This window comes from Vitis riparia, chromosome 5 (genome assembly GCF_004353265.1).
Source record: "Vitis riparia cultivar Riparia Gloire de Montpellier isolate 1030 chromosome 5, EGFV_Vit.rip_1.0, whole genome shotgun sequence".
Lineage (NCBI taxonomy): Eukaryota > Viridiplantae > Streptophyta > Magnoliopsida > Vitales > Vitaceae > Vitis > Vitis riparia.
In genome coordinates, this window is record NC_048435.1 from 5,137,178 (window position 1) to 5,153,166 (window position 15,989).

The 15,989-nt window shown below is 30.7% G+C and overlaps 1 protein-coding gene across 5 annotated transcripts; it reads right to left on the reverse strand.

Moving 5' to 3' along the window:
• Nucleotides 1-75: 75 nt before the first annotated feature.
• Nucleotides 76-5,468, reverse strand: LOC117914806 (probable RNA helicase SDE3). Of its 5 annotated transcripts, XM_034830284.1 has the most exons (6): nt 4,918-5,195; nt 4,734-4,825; nt 3,605-4,404; nt 3,324-3,497; nt 1,239-2,690; nt 76-467 (listed from the first exon to the last, which is right to left on the reverse strand). In XM_034830284.1, exons 3-6 carry the CDS (start codon nt 4,373-4,375, stop codon nt 231-233), a joined length of 2,634 nt encoding a protein of 877 aa, XP_034686175.1. In that variant the 5' UTR covers nt 4,376-4,404; nt 4,734-4,825; nt 4,918-5,195; the 3' UTR covers nt 76-230. The 5 variants fall into 5 exon arrangements, with proteins under 5 accessions (XP_034686175.1, XP_034686178.1, XP_034686177.1 ...); XM_034830287.1 differs by lacking the exons at nt 4,734-4,825; nt 4,918-5,195 and adding an exon at nt 5,381-5,468; XM_034830286.1 differs by lacking the exons at nt 4,734-4,825; nt 4,918-5,195 and adding an exon at nt 5,369-5,466.
• Nucleotides 5,469-15,989: the final 10,521 nt, after the last annotated feature.

Genomic DNA, 15,989 nt, shown 5'->3' on the forward strand with positions numbered 1-15,989 from the left:
ACTGCCACAAGCTTTTCACAATTGTGATACATTATTTCTGCAAATTGAAACAATGATTGCTTGAATCTCATAGAATGAGAGAAAGATCCCCCTGTATAAATCACCCCAAATGCTGTTTCACTGACAGTTACATCACCTCTTTAATGGAAATAAATACAAAGACATATAATCAGTTTCAAAAGAAACAAAAAAAAAAACCCTTCACATGTTGCTCCCTGTGATGGGTGAGTTTACTTCCAACCATCAGACCATTCAGCTTCATCCTTGACAGGTTTAGGGATCTCTTCTGCTTGAAAGGGCTCTTCACCCCTTTCAACTTCATTGGAGGGTTGAGGGTTCTCTTCTTCATGGTTGAAGCTGAACTGCACAGGTTCCTTGTCAACAAAATCCTGCCTCTCAGGAAGAGCACAGCCCTGGTAGGAGTCATTGTCTGAGCAATGCCATAAAATCTTGTTCCAATATAAATCCTGCAGAATGCAAATCACTGAACATTACAAATCTAAACAACTGGATTGTTAGCAATACGTTATATTTCACTGAACAATGGCATGAAGTTTGAGACATGAGTTTGTGGTCCAAAACCAAGGTATAACATTTGTCTATGTTCATAGGAGCCACTGTTTTAACTAGCTTCATTTCTTTTTCACTAGCTTTATTTGCTTCCAATGTTCTACTCTAAGAAAATCATAAAAAGAGAGTAGAGAAGTCATGTAAAGAGCAAAATTTGAAGCACTCATTTCCATACTCAACGGCGAAGGACATGAGAAGCAGTCAGCAGTGTAAGCAATACTTTCAGGGTCTGCCGAGGCAAGCATAGTTCAATCAAGTTATGGTACACTTAAACCGTGAACATTATATCTTCTCTTAAAATCTGCAAATTTACCACATGTGCATCATTTTTTATACCCTCTCAAGAAACAACATAAAGATATATAGCCCTGAAAGATATAAAACCAGGATTTTTTTTTTTTTCTTGTGATAAAAATTAATCTTAATCACATTCTACCATTTTTAAGAACACTAAAATAAATATAATTTTTAAGAACTTAATTCAAATCAAGTTCTACAATTTTTAGGAACTCCAGCATTAAAGGCTTGAGTTAGTCTGGGGAATCCATTCCCACCTTGGCTGCTAATTTGCATGCATTCATTATCAGCATCATTAAGCATTGCATGGATTTTGTTTTGAATATACAGACCATCCTTGAAAAGGGGAGCTCATAAAGGATGAGAGATACCTTGCTGATAATGTGTGGATTTCCAATAATAATAAGCAATGATTTAGCTCGGGTAATAGCCACATTAAACCTTCTGGGATTGCTCAAAAATCCCAAACAGTGGTTTTTGTCAAACTCATTGTGTTTAATAGTTGATCGGACGGTAGATATAATAATAACTTCCCTCTCTTGTCCTTGAAATTGCTCAACACTGCCAACCTTGATAGCAGGCATGTCAACACCTTCCAGGGCCTTCTTTAATTTGAGTACCTGCTGCCTATATGGTGTTATTACCCCAATATCTTCCTCTCTCAGATCCTGGCTTATAGTAAGCTTCTTAATGATCTCCACCACCTTACTTGCCTCAGTCCTATTAAACCACGATGGGTTGCTTCCTTCCCTTTCATCATAGCCTTGGACGCCAATGAAAAGAACAGGAAAGTCCTTGTTAGGAAGGATTTCAGCCCAAGTCATGGAGGAACTTTTATCATCTTTGCACGGGATCAGTTCCCCTTTATAAAACAGCTGTGAGGGAAGATGTAGGATTTCTGGGTGACATCGGTAGTTTCTAACCAATTTGGTTACATAGTTTTCATCCTCCTTGTGGTAAAACTCACATTCAAAAAGCCTCTCCAAGTATGATTTTCCCAAGCAGTAGGTCTCTGCATCTTTGGAGTAAATTACAGGACCCAGTTGCATTGGGTCTCCAGCAAGAACAACAACTGTTTTCCTCTGGCAAAGGTGGGATAGAGGAATCATCGTTTCTGGCTCAGAAGCTTGGCCAGCCTCATCCAATAAAATGTGAGAGAAGTGGCTCCGCTTGACACCTTCTGCATAAAGGAGAGCGGCACTCATGTAAGTTGAAATAATTATCCTATAGCGCTTGAGGTCATTGAGTGGAGGACACTTGAAGATCAAGTCTTCAGAGAAGCAAAAACGAATGAAGTCAGGATTCATATCCTCATAAGGGCGAGAAGTTGCATTTAGTCTGAATATCTCATTCCCTTGTACTTCCACAGCCTTCTCAGCAAGGAGTCGTTCTAATAAGTGGTCTGCAGCACTATTTGAAGGTGCACAGACTAGAATGCGAGTATTCTTTTGAGTCAAATAGAGCTGGAGGATTGCTTCCACCAATGTCTTAGTCTTTCCTGTACCTGGAGGGCCATGGATCACATAAGGTGGTGCCCCTCTGCAGCCAAGTATCATTTTAATTGAAAAAATCTGCTCCTCATTGAGATTAAAAGATATAGGGACCATGTGAGTTGCTTTGATCAGTCTCCTTCTAGAATCAGAAGGAAAGAGGAGATCCATCTCTAACCCTTTTGCAGAGTCTATAGCCTGATATAATCTTCTCATATTCACTCGATTGTAAGTGAACCTTACATTGTAGAGACTTTCATCCGTATGATGCCAGATGAATTCTCTGGCAAAACCCAAGTACACCTGTTCAGCCTCAACACGATGGATGAAACCCTACACAACAACCAATTCAAGATTTTACATTTTGAGGGAAAGATACAGACAAACTAATAATATTACACTCAAGTGAACAAGCATAAAACAAACCATAATCTAACAGCTGGAGTTCATCCATGATCATCTAGAAAGTGTATTCGTGTATGGTACATTTATTTGTCTGCTAAACATGAATCACAAGTGGAAGGCAAAAACCTTCATTTTCTCATACCAAATTTAGATCCCTTTAGTGGAAAATCAAATTTAAGAGGATCCTGACCATGTCATTAATGACATTTCTTTGGAAATCACAGCATATAGACCAATAACAACATCAAAAGCAAACTTATTACACAGTTTATAGGGTCATCCAACTGAACAACTTCAAACCTACATTTCCTAGGCATCCTATATAATATTAGAATTACATTACTTCTAATGCATATAACCCTTTTTGTTTCTATTTTTTATAAAAGGCTAAAATAATAACACTATGAAGAATAATGGTTCGCATTTTCAGATGGCAACATCTGATACATGTCTAAGAAGCATGATGTGTAAGTTTTTTCCTACAAGTAGAATGTTTATACAAGCTGAGATGCTTCAATCCTTAAAAATGATATAAGCACCCTGCATAAGTAGGAAAAGAACCTGATATGGAGGACTCGAATCATTTTCATCTTCATAGGCAAGCTTGGCAAAAATGTAATCCCCATGAACAAGTGAAGGTCTTTTCTCAGCCAGGCCAGGGACCTCAAGGGTCAAGAATTGCGTCCCCTTCCTCCTCATAGTCACACGCTCCATGTCATAGCTCCTCATGTCTTCCTGGAGAAAAAATAATCAACTTTAGAGATAAGAGAAAAGAAAAAGAGAAAAAAAAAGAACCTTATATCATTATGCATATTATTATTTCCTCAACAAATGAAAGCTACCTCCATGCGAATTTCTTCCATGATCAGTAAAGTTTTGAAGTAAGATTCATAATTGTCTCTTGTTAGGCCTTCTAAGATGGTATCAGGGATCTGCTTACCCTCCACTAATTCTCTAACATCATTTGGAATTACATATTGAGGAAGCCTATATCTGAAACTTCGGGCATTCGGTCTTGCAGGTCGTGAACCCACAACATATTCCTGCACATTAAACACCTTCTTTCTTGAGCCTCTTGAATATGGCTTGTTTGGGGCCAAAGATTGTGAAACCCTATCTTCAGCCAAAAGGAAAATCACCCGCTCTATCCTGTCTGACCCCAAATCAAAGTGCACAACCGATGTGTGCAGGCCAATTTCCTTTGGCTTGCAAGATACCCACACAGTCAAAGTTTCCCCGGGCTGAAGCACTCTGTCTTCCAAGCAAAAAGACTCCAGAAATTCTTGAATGTATTTGATGTCTACACCTGCTGATGGTGGTTCCATTAAAGAAACTGTGAATGAATCCTCAGGAGTGGATGCAAAAATTCTTACTGCCCAGAGTTCCACAGGTTCACTAGTGGTGTTCTCTAAGGTTACACAGTCAGTAGCAGTTTCCCCCACGAATATTGATTTAGGCTTCCCTTTGAAGGCAAATGGGACAGAAACAACAACTGGACCTTCTTCACTCGGGTTGTAATCACACACGGATGCATCATTCTCAAAATCAATAAACCCAATTTCACCTTTGTCTCCAATGACAGAGCACTCATCATCCCACCCAGTAGCAGCCATCCCAAATCAACACTGATATGAACTAAAATCTGTAAATTTCAATGATAAACCACAAAAGGTAAGTGCCCATTTAATAATTTACAAGAAAATCGCATACATTGCAGCTACCAGGAAGGAAATTACAGCAAACCCAATCTACAACAAAAATCCACTAAACCTACACTGGAGAAGTCATTTCTAACAAAAAAAAAGGGATCCGAATAAAATCCACAACCCACATTGAACTAAGACTGTACCCAGACTCTGAAACACAATGGAAACCAAAAAACAAGAACCAATCAATCATCAGATTATACCGATGGAAGGTCATGTTAAGTACAAGTAAACCATCAACAAAGTGTGAGAAATTCTACAATACCAGATTGCCATTCTTTTCCTCATAAATCAATAAACCAAACCAAACCAAAGCCGCAATAGTTCAATCGAAAGTTTCCAAAACGAGATCCCACACTACACATATATAATCCGGGGTCAGTTACAACAGACAAACATGTGAAAGTGATGAGAGGAGCTTCATATGAAAGAAATGAATGGAAATCCACCTTAAATCAGAACAAAAGGAGATATGATCCAATGCAGATTGAGGAGAAGAAAAGAAAAATCAAAACAACCCTCAAACGGCTTGCAACTAAAACTTCGCTATCTCAGCAACACACTTCATGGACTGACTGAACACATCCCAATCTCAATCTCTTAGGTTTTTTCACACCCCCAAACATTCATAAACAAAGGGTTTCGTTTGCCAGGTTTCAGCAAGCGTATAAACAAAGTTAAATCTGGCGTGTCACCTTCCCATTTGTTCTTTCCAACCCACGAAAAGTTAAAAGAAAAAAAGCACAAAAATACCTCAACAGAAAAGATAGAAATTGTGGGTCCAAATCACCAGAAATTTAAATTGTATTTCGAGAACGTAGCCTCGGAAAATATAAAGAGAGAAATCATGTATTTAGGCATGGGACGAAGCATAAGAAAACCATTGGATGCGGAACGTACGAGAAGACGTACTGCAAAACAACAATCAGCGAAGAGGATGACAGTCTGTATCACTTAACTGCCTACACTGAAATACAGAAGCGCCTCCGGCTCCACCCAAGTCTCACCTTTGGGTCTGTACCCATTCTATACGTATCCAAGAGCACGGACGAATCGTATCATGCCAGCTATATAATTTAGGTCTTTTTGTTTTTGCATCTAAGTTCTTCCATGGCTTGATATCTTCGTCTGTACCATTTAAGGTTATGATTTGGATGGGCTAGACCGGTTTAACTCGGTATTTGAGTTGATATGTCGGACGAATTGTATCATGCCAGCTATAAAATTTAGTTCTTATTACTTTGCATTTAAATTATTTTTTTATTTTATATCTTGGTTTGTACCATTTAGGGTTATAACTTAAATGTGTTAGATCGATATAACTAGTGTCCGAGTTGATGTAATGAATTTAAATTTTATTGTTTTACATTATAGTTCTTCTATTATTTTATATCTTGATCTTAATTATTTAGGGTTGTAACTTGGATGGATTAGACCGGTCTAACCCGATATTCAAGTTGATATGAATAATAATTAAACTAATTAGATTTTAACTTTGATTAAAAGTATCAATGTTTGAAAAAGTTAAAAACTTAAAATAAGTGTTACATAAAAAAAAATATCAATCCAATAAATACTAACATTAATATATGTTGAAACCAAAACCCATAAATTATTATTTATTTATTTATTATTACTTGTGCTATATATTTTTTATTTAAATATAGAAAGATATTAAAATGAAAAAAAAAATGATTGTTCTTATATTTTTTTTAACAGTTAAAGTTTGAGCTTATGCCTACTTATTTTAAAATTTTGAAATATTTGACTTCTAAGCTATTATTTAATAATATTATTTATATTTTGTAGATTATAAAATTATTATTTTGTTTGATAAATCCTAGGTATCCATAGGAACCTAATTAGTGTGAATCAGCAATTCCTAGTCCAATCACAAGTTAGATCTAGCATGAGTTGCACACGTTGATTCGTAAATATTATTATTTTATTCATTTTTATTATATTTATAAAAAACACTCACTTTTCTCTCTTCACACTCTTTCCTTTTTTTTAATATTTCAGGCAAGCGTATGGAGGAAAAGGTTTGGTAGATTAGATGTAGCAAGTAGCAACACCCTTATCAGATTTTTAGAATGAGGTATCCTTACTCTCCACTTGTTCTTCTATCACTTCCACTCATTTTCATCCAGCTTCCTTCGCTTTTTGACTTCATTTCAAATAAATAAATGCAATAATTGCTAGAAAAAAAAAGAAAAAAAAAAAGCAAAAGTTGTAAGGGGCATCTCTTCTCTCTCCTTTAATAACTGCTTCTTTTCTTTTCTTTTCTTTTTTCTTTTAATAAAAAAATTAAATCAATAAATTATTTTAAATATTTAATTTTTTTTATATAAAAATTAAAATAATTAAAAATTACATAAACTTCACCATAATCTTAATTATATTTGATTCTTTTTTGAATTAATTAATTAAAAAAGATGAAAACATCTCAAATTTGTAAAACTAACATTTCTTATTTTTTTAACTTGAAGAATAACTTATTTTTAACATAAATACCCTTTTAACATTTTCATTATTTACATGTGTGTTTTAAAAGAAAGTGTTACTTTTACAAGAAAAAAATGAGAGCATTTTTATTAAAAATAGGTATTTTTTAAGTTGAAAAAATGTGAAGGATTAGTTTTTTAAAGTGGGAAAAATTTCATCCCTTTTAATCAATTTTTCTTTTTTTTTCTTATTCAATAAAAAAAAAATGTGTTTCTTATTTTTTTTTTAATTAATATATTCTAGAATCAAACATAATCTTCATGTTCAATGAAATTTTTAGCTTTTTATTAAATCACATATAGTGGGGTTTGGGTTAGGGATTGGACTGTCCAAACCCCTAACCAAAGCTTGACCAAAATAGATTTGGGTGTACATTTATTTGCCCAAGTCCAACATAAATTACAAATTAAATTATCTAACCCAATATGTGTAGATGGATATACACCAAACAAAAGGTCCAGTTCCCCCTTCAAGAAAGGAGGCACTTCATTCTTGGAGAAGCTCCTACCTTCTTTTGAGGCTGATCTCTCATTTACCTATTTTATTCCCAATAAATAGCTTATATTTCTCCTCTCCTCTACCCAGCTATTATTACCTGCGAAAAAAACTAAGTGGTGAAAATAAAAGGAATGGCAAATAACGTTGCTGCATTGTTGGTGGTGTGCATGGTCATTGCAGCAGTTGATCATCTACGTAAAACCGAGGCTGAGGTCGACATATTTGCGTCGTGCTTTGATAGCTGCCACAAGCGATGTGAATCTGAAGAGAATGCTGATGCCCGCTGTGAAATGAAGTGTGACGCCGATTGTGTGGCCGTAGAAACTACTGGTATGATTCCATTCATCGTCATGTTGATTAATAGCCATGCTTCCTTACTTTTATAGCAACCATAAAGGCCCTCATTTTTCATTTTTGGTGTTACGGGGGATGAGGGAAAGAAAATAGAATAAATAAATAAAAAGAAAAAAAAGTATTAAAAAATAAAAAATAAAAAAATAGGTTTATAGTCGATTAATTATTTTTTTAATTTGTATGTTTCATGATAAAAATCAAATATGAAAAAATTATTTTTATTTATATTTTTTTCTTGAAATTTTTTGACAAACAAATATAGTCTAAAAGTAATAAGATTTTGTTTTTATTTAAAATTATCTATTATATAAAAATGACACTACTAGTAAAATATAAATTTAAAGCTAAATATAAATTCAATTAATGTAAATAATTAAATAGAACACAATCTGATATAATTATTTTATTTATTTCTAAATTAGTCATTGTTTAATTAAGACTCAAAATTTTAAAAATTAAAACTTTTAGAACCAAAATTCAAGAGAACATACCATTAATTAAAACAATTATTTAATAAAATGTGAAATACAAAATTATCAAAAATTTAATATTATTATAAAATTTATAATGAAACAAAAAATTTTATATATAATATAATGAAATAATAAAAAATAAATTAAGATGTTGTATGCATGACAATAATTAAATTAACTTAAATTAATGTTTTTATGTGTGAAGAAATGTGTATTATATTATATGATACGAGAGTCACATGGAATCAAAGTATTATAGTACAAACCAATAAAACAGGACTCGGGCTTTAAACCGTTGGATCAAAAGATGTATATGTGACTTCACCTAATTAATCATTTTTTTTTTTGATACCTTGTTATGTTTTTCTTATTGTAATGTGTTTTGAAATGATTTGTTTGGGCATTTACATAATGTCAAGTTGTTTAGATTACAAACAAAAGAAAGAAAAACCTTCAAAAGACTAACAAATTTTGATCATGTTTACATTTTGCAGGCCTACTAAATTTGAATTAAGCAAACATATCTATGTTGTACGAGGAACAACACATACAATAATGAAGGATTCATGTACTTCCTTTTTCTAGTGTCACAACGTTGTTATCAATGTATGATCTTATCATCTTTTCTCATACTTTGTCTAATTTCTTTCTTTTTTTTCTTTAAAAGATTGTTTATTGGGAGGGTGCATGGGAGATTCGAGGATAAGGTTGAAAGCATGCAACACACTCTTGGGGGTGCAAATGGATCCCATCTGGCCCAAGATGACTTTGTGTCATAGAAAATGGATCAGAGATCGAAAAGACCCATTTTAAACTAGTCTAGGAACATGGGCCAGCCTAGATATCCTAGCATCCAATTGTAATATGTAGGATGAAAGTGAACAAAACTAAAACTTTTCTTGATCAACAACACAATCCATGGCCCACTTAAATTTAATGTATACAAAAATTGCAAAATTTATACTATATAGGCAATATGCTTTGTTGCAAGCATGGATTAAAATTTTGATGAAATATTAGTGAAATTTCATGTATTGATCAACATTGATACCAGAAAGGGGTGGAAATATTGATCGATTGAAAATTAACCAACATCACAAATATTTCTTAATATATATATTTTTATTTTATATTTCTATTAAATTTCATTTTTATATAAAAATATATTATGAACTTTAATAATACATTTTTTTTCTCATTTTCATGCAAAAACTAAAATATTAAAATAAATTAATTAATTTCAATTATCTTATTTTCAAATTTCATTTAATTTATTATTAAAATTATAAAAACCATCATAATAATCTTCTTAATGAGTATTTTTATATTTTGTATAGTAATTAAATATTTTAAAAATAAATTTATAAATATTTTAAAATTTAAAAGATAATTATACTATATATCTTTTATTAAAATTGTAATATTATTTTTTTTAAAACTCTTCTTAATATTTCTATAAGTTTTACTCAATTTCCATTCAATCTAACCAATTTCTATTTGATTGATATTTTTTTGTCTAATTTCTGTCCGAAATTACCACCGTGGTTAGGATATGCTCCATTGATAGTATAGGGCAGTTGCATGGGTATGGGTACGATCGCTCAAAGCGGGTGGCATAGGAGAATTACAACCCTCAAATGGTGCACAATGGGCACCATCTTTTGAGGCACAAACGCAAAAAATGGGAAACTTCCAACATCATGTATATTTACAGAAGGCCACCATGCGTCCAATACCAGGATAGCAGGGACGGTGTATCTCAATGCATGCCTCGTTGCTTCGACATCCAAAGAAGCTTCGCAATCACCCATTACCTAAGGTAAATACCTGAGAATCAGAAGAAAGTAAAGAGAAGCAGATAACTTTGCCATGTTCAATCGCTGCGACTTGAGAAAATGAAATGGTTGACTGATTGAGGTGGGCATTGTGTTGGGGATCTTATTGACCGTTAATGTGAGGTGTGTATTGGAATTTCATTTCCTTGGAGCAAATTTCAAATCAAATTTTCATCTTTCCATTATACACTCGTTTTGTATCACATCCCGACGAAAGAGCAATCGAATACTTTCCATTCTTCCTTACATCTCTATCTACCTTATATATTTTTCACGAGTCTATATTCATTTCACAGTTTTTTTTCCATTATGGCCTAAAATATTTATTAAGATATTGATAACAACTTTGGAAACTAATATTACAATAATATATCAATTTAAGAAATATTTTATGTAATATTCTTTATAAAAAAACTTATATTAATTAAAATTTTGGGATGTTTTTTAATATGACACTTTTCATCGGTGGATGTGGAATCTTCCTCCGCCCTTTTTTTTTATGCGAAATCTATTCGATCTCTTTCAATTGAGTGTGTGCCAGGTCTATTTAAGATTCCCTTGCTAAACTTAAACCTTCTTTCCTCCTAGATAGCTAGCTTCCTAATGGTAGGCTTACTTGCTTTTTTATAAACTTAACTTCCCAACCGACAAGAAGGGGAATCAAAAGTTAGGCATAAAAGCTGAAAGAAAAGAGACAAATGTACATGAATTGGCCATAATTCTTTGCTATAACCCATGAGAGATTCTTTCATTTTCATTGGAGTGTTTATCACCAAACATACAAAAGAATTTTTTTAACAGGGAGTCCATAGGTGATATTTCTATATCAGGATGCCATATCTTAGTGAATAAAGATACTATTTCTAAAAGAATATGGTATTTTTAAATATCATAGCGGATGAAAAGTGTATTTTAAATAATTACATCTAATAGAATATAGTGTGTTAAACTTATGTTTGGTTTAGATTTAGAATGGTGGAGGGAGTAATATTGCAGCAGGGTTGTTGAAACAATGGGCGAAAGAGAGAAAAGCAACAGCGAGGGCATTAATGGTTAAGGCCATTCTCGACAGGGCATGCAAAGAGGGTGAGTGTGAGAGTGATGGAGAAAATGGATTTTTTGGGGTTTGGGGAGGAGAGAAAGAAAGGAAAGCGAGTACGGAGAGAGACACAAGAGAATGATCATTTTTGCTTACATGCTTTGTTTCTTGTCTTTATGTTTTCAAATTAAAAAAATAATAGTTTTTACTTTTTACATAAGATACGGGAAAATTAAAAAATTAAAAACTAAAGCTGTTTTAAAAAAATGATAAATCAAAAATATTTATTTACTTAAATTTTAAAATTTTCAAAAATAATTTTTAAAAGTTTAAAATAAATTTATATTTTTTTTTACAAGATATTCTATGTTTACGTAATGTCTTATCCTCAATCATTCAAGTATTGTCTGTTTTGGTCACAAAAAGTTTCCACAACTTTAAAACAGTGCCAAAAACTTTTTTCCCAATCCAATGTTAGATATCACAATCACTATTCCACACAGACATAATATCCTCATTATATTTCATGGACCTATGGAGCCAAACATACCGTCACACCAAGGTCAAAGATCGATTTTGATACCATTGTAATGACCTATCTAATCGAACAAAAAAGGTCCACCTAATTAAGAATCATTTGTTATTTAATAATTAAAGTAAAAATATTTTAAAAACATTTAATTTGATTTGATATAAAATTATTATTGACAAAAATATGAAAAAATGTTTAGTTGAAAATTTTTCAATGTTTCAACTCTAGAGTTTTTATGAAAAAGATTACTAAACTATATCTCTTGTTTACATTTATAATTAAAAAAGAAATTAAACATGATATGGTATTAATAGTCCTTATTGAGCTTTAAGTTCATTCCTTAGTTTGGACGTAGAATAATAGTTAAGTTGGGAATTTGTTTTTTAAGGATTTTTATTTATTTATTTAGACATTGTTTAAATGTTAAAAATAAAATACTATTTGAAGTTATGTGGATGTGTTATTTAGTTTTTTAAAGTTGAGTAATGGTTAGGTTAGAATTTTTTTTGGGATTTTTTTTTATTTTTGACTTTTATTTTTAAATATTATTTAAATGTTAGAAATTAATTAATGTTTGAAGTTGTATGAACAATAGCACAACGATTGATGTGCTAGTTTTTAAAGTTGAGTTTTAAGGATTATAGTACATTTTATTACTTTGAACAAGAATTTGGTGATTGATAACCTTTTAGTTATAAGATGATTGTTTGAATTATTTGCACTTCTAGTTACAAATATATAATATGTTTGAGTATTTTGGCGTTATATATATATGAACTCCTCTTAATCTTATAAACATGTTTTAAAATCATGAGGGTTCCTTGGGCACAAAACAGAAAATATATATACAATTGGGGACAAGTTATTATAAATGGTATTAGAGTTAATACTTGACCTCAGTTTGAGAGTTTGTTTGGTCCTGCAATCTTGTGGGACACAATGAGAATGTTATATCTACATAAACGAAGGAAAGTTGATTGTGATATCTCACATCAAATAGGGAAAAAAATTTCAATGGTATATATGTATAAGTTTTGTTTTTAACTTTATAAACGCGTTTTAAAGTCGTGAACCCTTTGGGCTCACAACAGATAAAGTCTATATGATTGATATGATTGAGAACATGTAATTTTAGGAAATATATCTTATAGATACTAAATATATTTATTTATAATTTATATTTTTCATGAATTTTTATATTTTCACCTACTCATTTTATTGTGTTTAGCTTATGTTAACAATTTTTTATCTTATAACGTGTGGCCATTTATAAAATTATATTTGTGTAATGGATATAAATTCATATATATATTATTTAAGAATATATCAATTGATCAGTTAGTGAACCGATTGAGAGGACATTCATGACTCTTGTGTATAGAAAATTAAAATTATAAATAAAGAGTTAAGAAATTTTTGTTAAAAAATTAGTTAAGTTAAGCAAAGCTAAGGTAACCACCCTAAAAAGGGGTTGAATAAGGTAATGATCTCTTTTTGCAAATTTAAACTATATGAATGTAAGAAACAATTATATGTAAATATATAATAAATATAATGAAAAACAATTACATATAAATTAAAGAGATTAGGGAAGAGAAAGCAAATACAAGATTTATAGTAGTTTAACTCAATCTCAACATACATCAACTCTTGCTTAACTTTAATCCTAAGCTTAAGATTCCACTAATCCAAGACTTTCAAACCAAGTTGTTAAGTTTTATAATTGAATTCACCGGCTCCAATAGGAGCAACAAAAATATTTAAAAGATACCTCACTCTTGAACTCTCCAAGTGATATCCTATACTTGGTAAACACTAAGTGATACTTTACATTTAGATTTTCCTTCAAGTAATACCCTATGCTTAAATTAGGGTTATAAATGATAAAAATTGAACTCACAAAAGTCTAGTACAAAATTTAAGTGCAAATGATACAAGATAAATTAGGATTAAATGATGCATTAATAAAATACAAATTTTGAAACAAGGTGCACTAAAAAACACTCCTCCAAGACTCAAATAATGTTCATAAAAGATCTTGAACTCACACTCTTAAAAACAATGAAATTTAGAGTCTTTAAATAGGAGTTGGAAACTCAAACTAGTTGTTAATCACATTTAGGGGGTCAATTATAGTCAAGTACCAATTTGATTGGTTCGCTAGTCGTTAGCAATTAATACTTTTAACAGGTAACCATTAGGGTCCAAGTCCTCAACCAAGAAAGGCAAAGCCTTGATTGACTTACTAAGCTACTAGAAGAGAGAGTGTGTAAAAATATCCTTCGACCAGTTAAGCCCAACCAACTTAATTGATTCCTTAGACCCTTAACTGATTGCAGTGTGAAGTGCTCAAATACTCCAATTTAAGGCTTGTAATCTCCAATAACTTGTATTCAACTTCTTAAAACCTTTTAAATAAGTTTAGAAAACATTTGGTATAGAATTTTGATAGAAAATATAAAATCATCTAATTATAAAATAATTTAAAACATTTTAGTTCTTGGATGACTTTAGCTCTTATAGATTTTGCTACTACATTCTAAACTAAGGAGACTATAATGGTATGCCAGATACTGTTGTAGGGATGAACAAAGGTTATAAATATGTAAGCCCAATAAATTTTCATAAAACCAACTATTGCATCCAAATAGGATCAAAGAATATATATATATATATATATATATATATATATATATATATATATATATATAAAATTAAAATTCTATTGAAACATTTTACCAATGCTTCTAGATGACGAATGATTTATCTCCAATTGCAATGAGATGTTAAATGTCATTAATTACTTAGAATGAAATATCATCAAATACAATTCATCCATAACCCTAAATATTGGAATTCTCAAAGGAAAAAAAAAAAAAAAAAAACTTTATTTATTAACCCTCAAGAACCTATTTCTCAAAAGTTTACAATAGAATGAGATGATAGCTTAGTTGGTTATAAAAAAATGGATTATTGACTCCAAATTGCCCAAAAAAAAAGTTCATTCATTATCAATAATTAAATATAATTTTTCAAAAGGTTTTATTTCTATGTTTCTATTTATTTGTATACTTTTTTCATATAAATTAAATATAATTTTTCAAAAGGTTTTATTTCCATGTTTCTATTTATTTATGTAATTGTTTCATATAAATTAGCATTTTTATATATTGTTAGGACAATGAGTCTACACTATATGTTGATAATTTTGTTCCAATTATTTTCTGACTTAGGAAACTTTTTAAATAGTGAATTGAAGGTTGTTGTTTGCTCAATCGAAAAGTTATAGATAAGTCTAAAAATGGTTGAGTAAAAGCAAGCTGGTTTTTCCAATAAGATAAAGTTGAATTGAAAGTTTAATTAAGTTAAAATGTTTTAATTATTTGGTAAAAAATTTTAATTGAAAAGTTAAAAAGAAAAATCTTTCTAAATAATAAAAATAATTTGAAAAAGAATTTTAAATAGAAAAATTTTCCAAATCTTTTTAATTTGAAATATGAAAACTTTTTTAATTATTTGAAAAGAATTTTAAATTGAGAATTTGAAACAAAAAATCTTTCCAAATAATAAAAATAATTTTGGAAATGCATTTTAAATAGAAAATTTTTTCAAATCTTTTTTAATTTAAAATATGAAATCTTTCCAAATATTTTTAAAACTCTGATGTTTCTAAATTGTTTTTAGTAAAATATGATTTCTAAATTGATTCTAATTCTACTATTTTTTTCCTATATATACCTAGGTATTTTTTTTTTTAAAACACTTTTAGAGATATTCAACCTAATTTGGTTGATCATTCCTAATCTTTTAAGAAGAATTAGCGAGACTGAAGTATATTTATTGGGAGTAATTGGAAATTGTTGGGTTGTAAATGTGGATCAAATTGTAGGTTTTAGAGAATAAGTTTTTAAGGTAAATTCCTATATCCCGTACATACTTATTTGTTTATTTTGATTATTTCGATTATAGTGACTATCCCTAATATCTCCTAAATTAAAATTGGGTTAAAAATTCAACTTTTTATTTAGTTAGCATCCCCTATATCTCGTAGCTAGGATGAAATTGAGTTAAAAATTCAACTCTTTATTTAATAATTTTTTAAAGTTCGTCCATGACACATTATCAATAATTACCTTTCATTTTCAAAGTTGAAAATTGAGGTATCAATTTCTATCTTACGAGGCTAGGAAAGGAACCCCATAAGATTAATAATAAAATTACTTAAATAATAATGAGAGTCCGAGACTGATCCAAAACTTCTTCAAGCTGCATCCTTAAACCCTAA

Bases quoted from the DNA above. Each gene is read 5' to 3' on its own strand.
- LOC117914806 (XM_034830287.1), bottom strand. From the start codon at position 4,375: ATGGCTGCTACTGGGTGGGATGATGAGTGCTCTGTCATTGGAGACAAA. The intron at 3,498-3,604 runs GTAGCTTTCATT...TTTTTTCTCCAG, and splicing joins TGGAAGAAATTCGCATGGAG to GAAGACATGAGGAGCTATGA. The intron at 468-1,238 runs GTATCTCTCATC...TGCATTCTGCAG, and splicing joins ATCCACACATTATCAGCAAG to GATTTATATTGGAACAAGAT.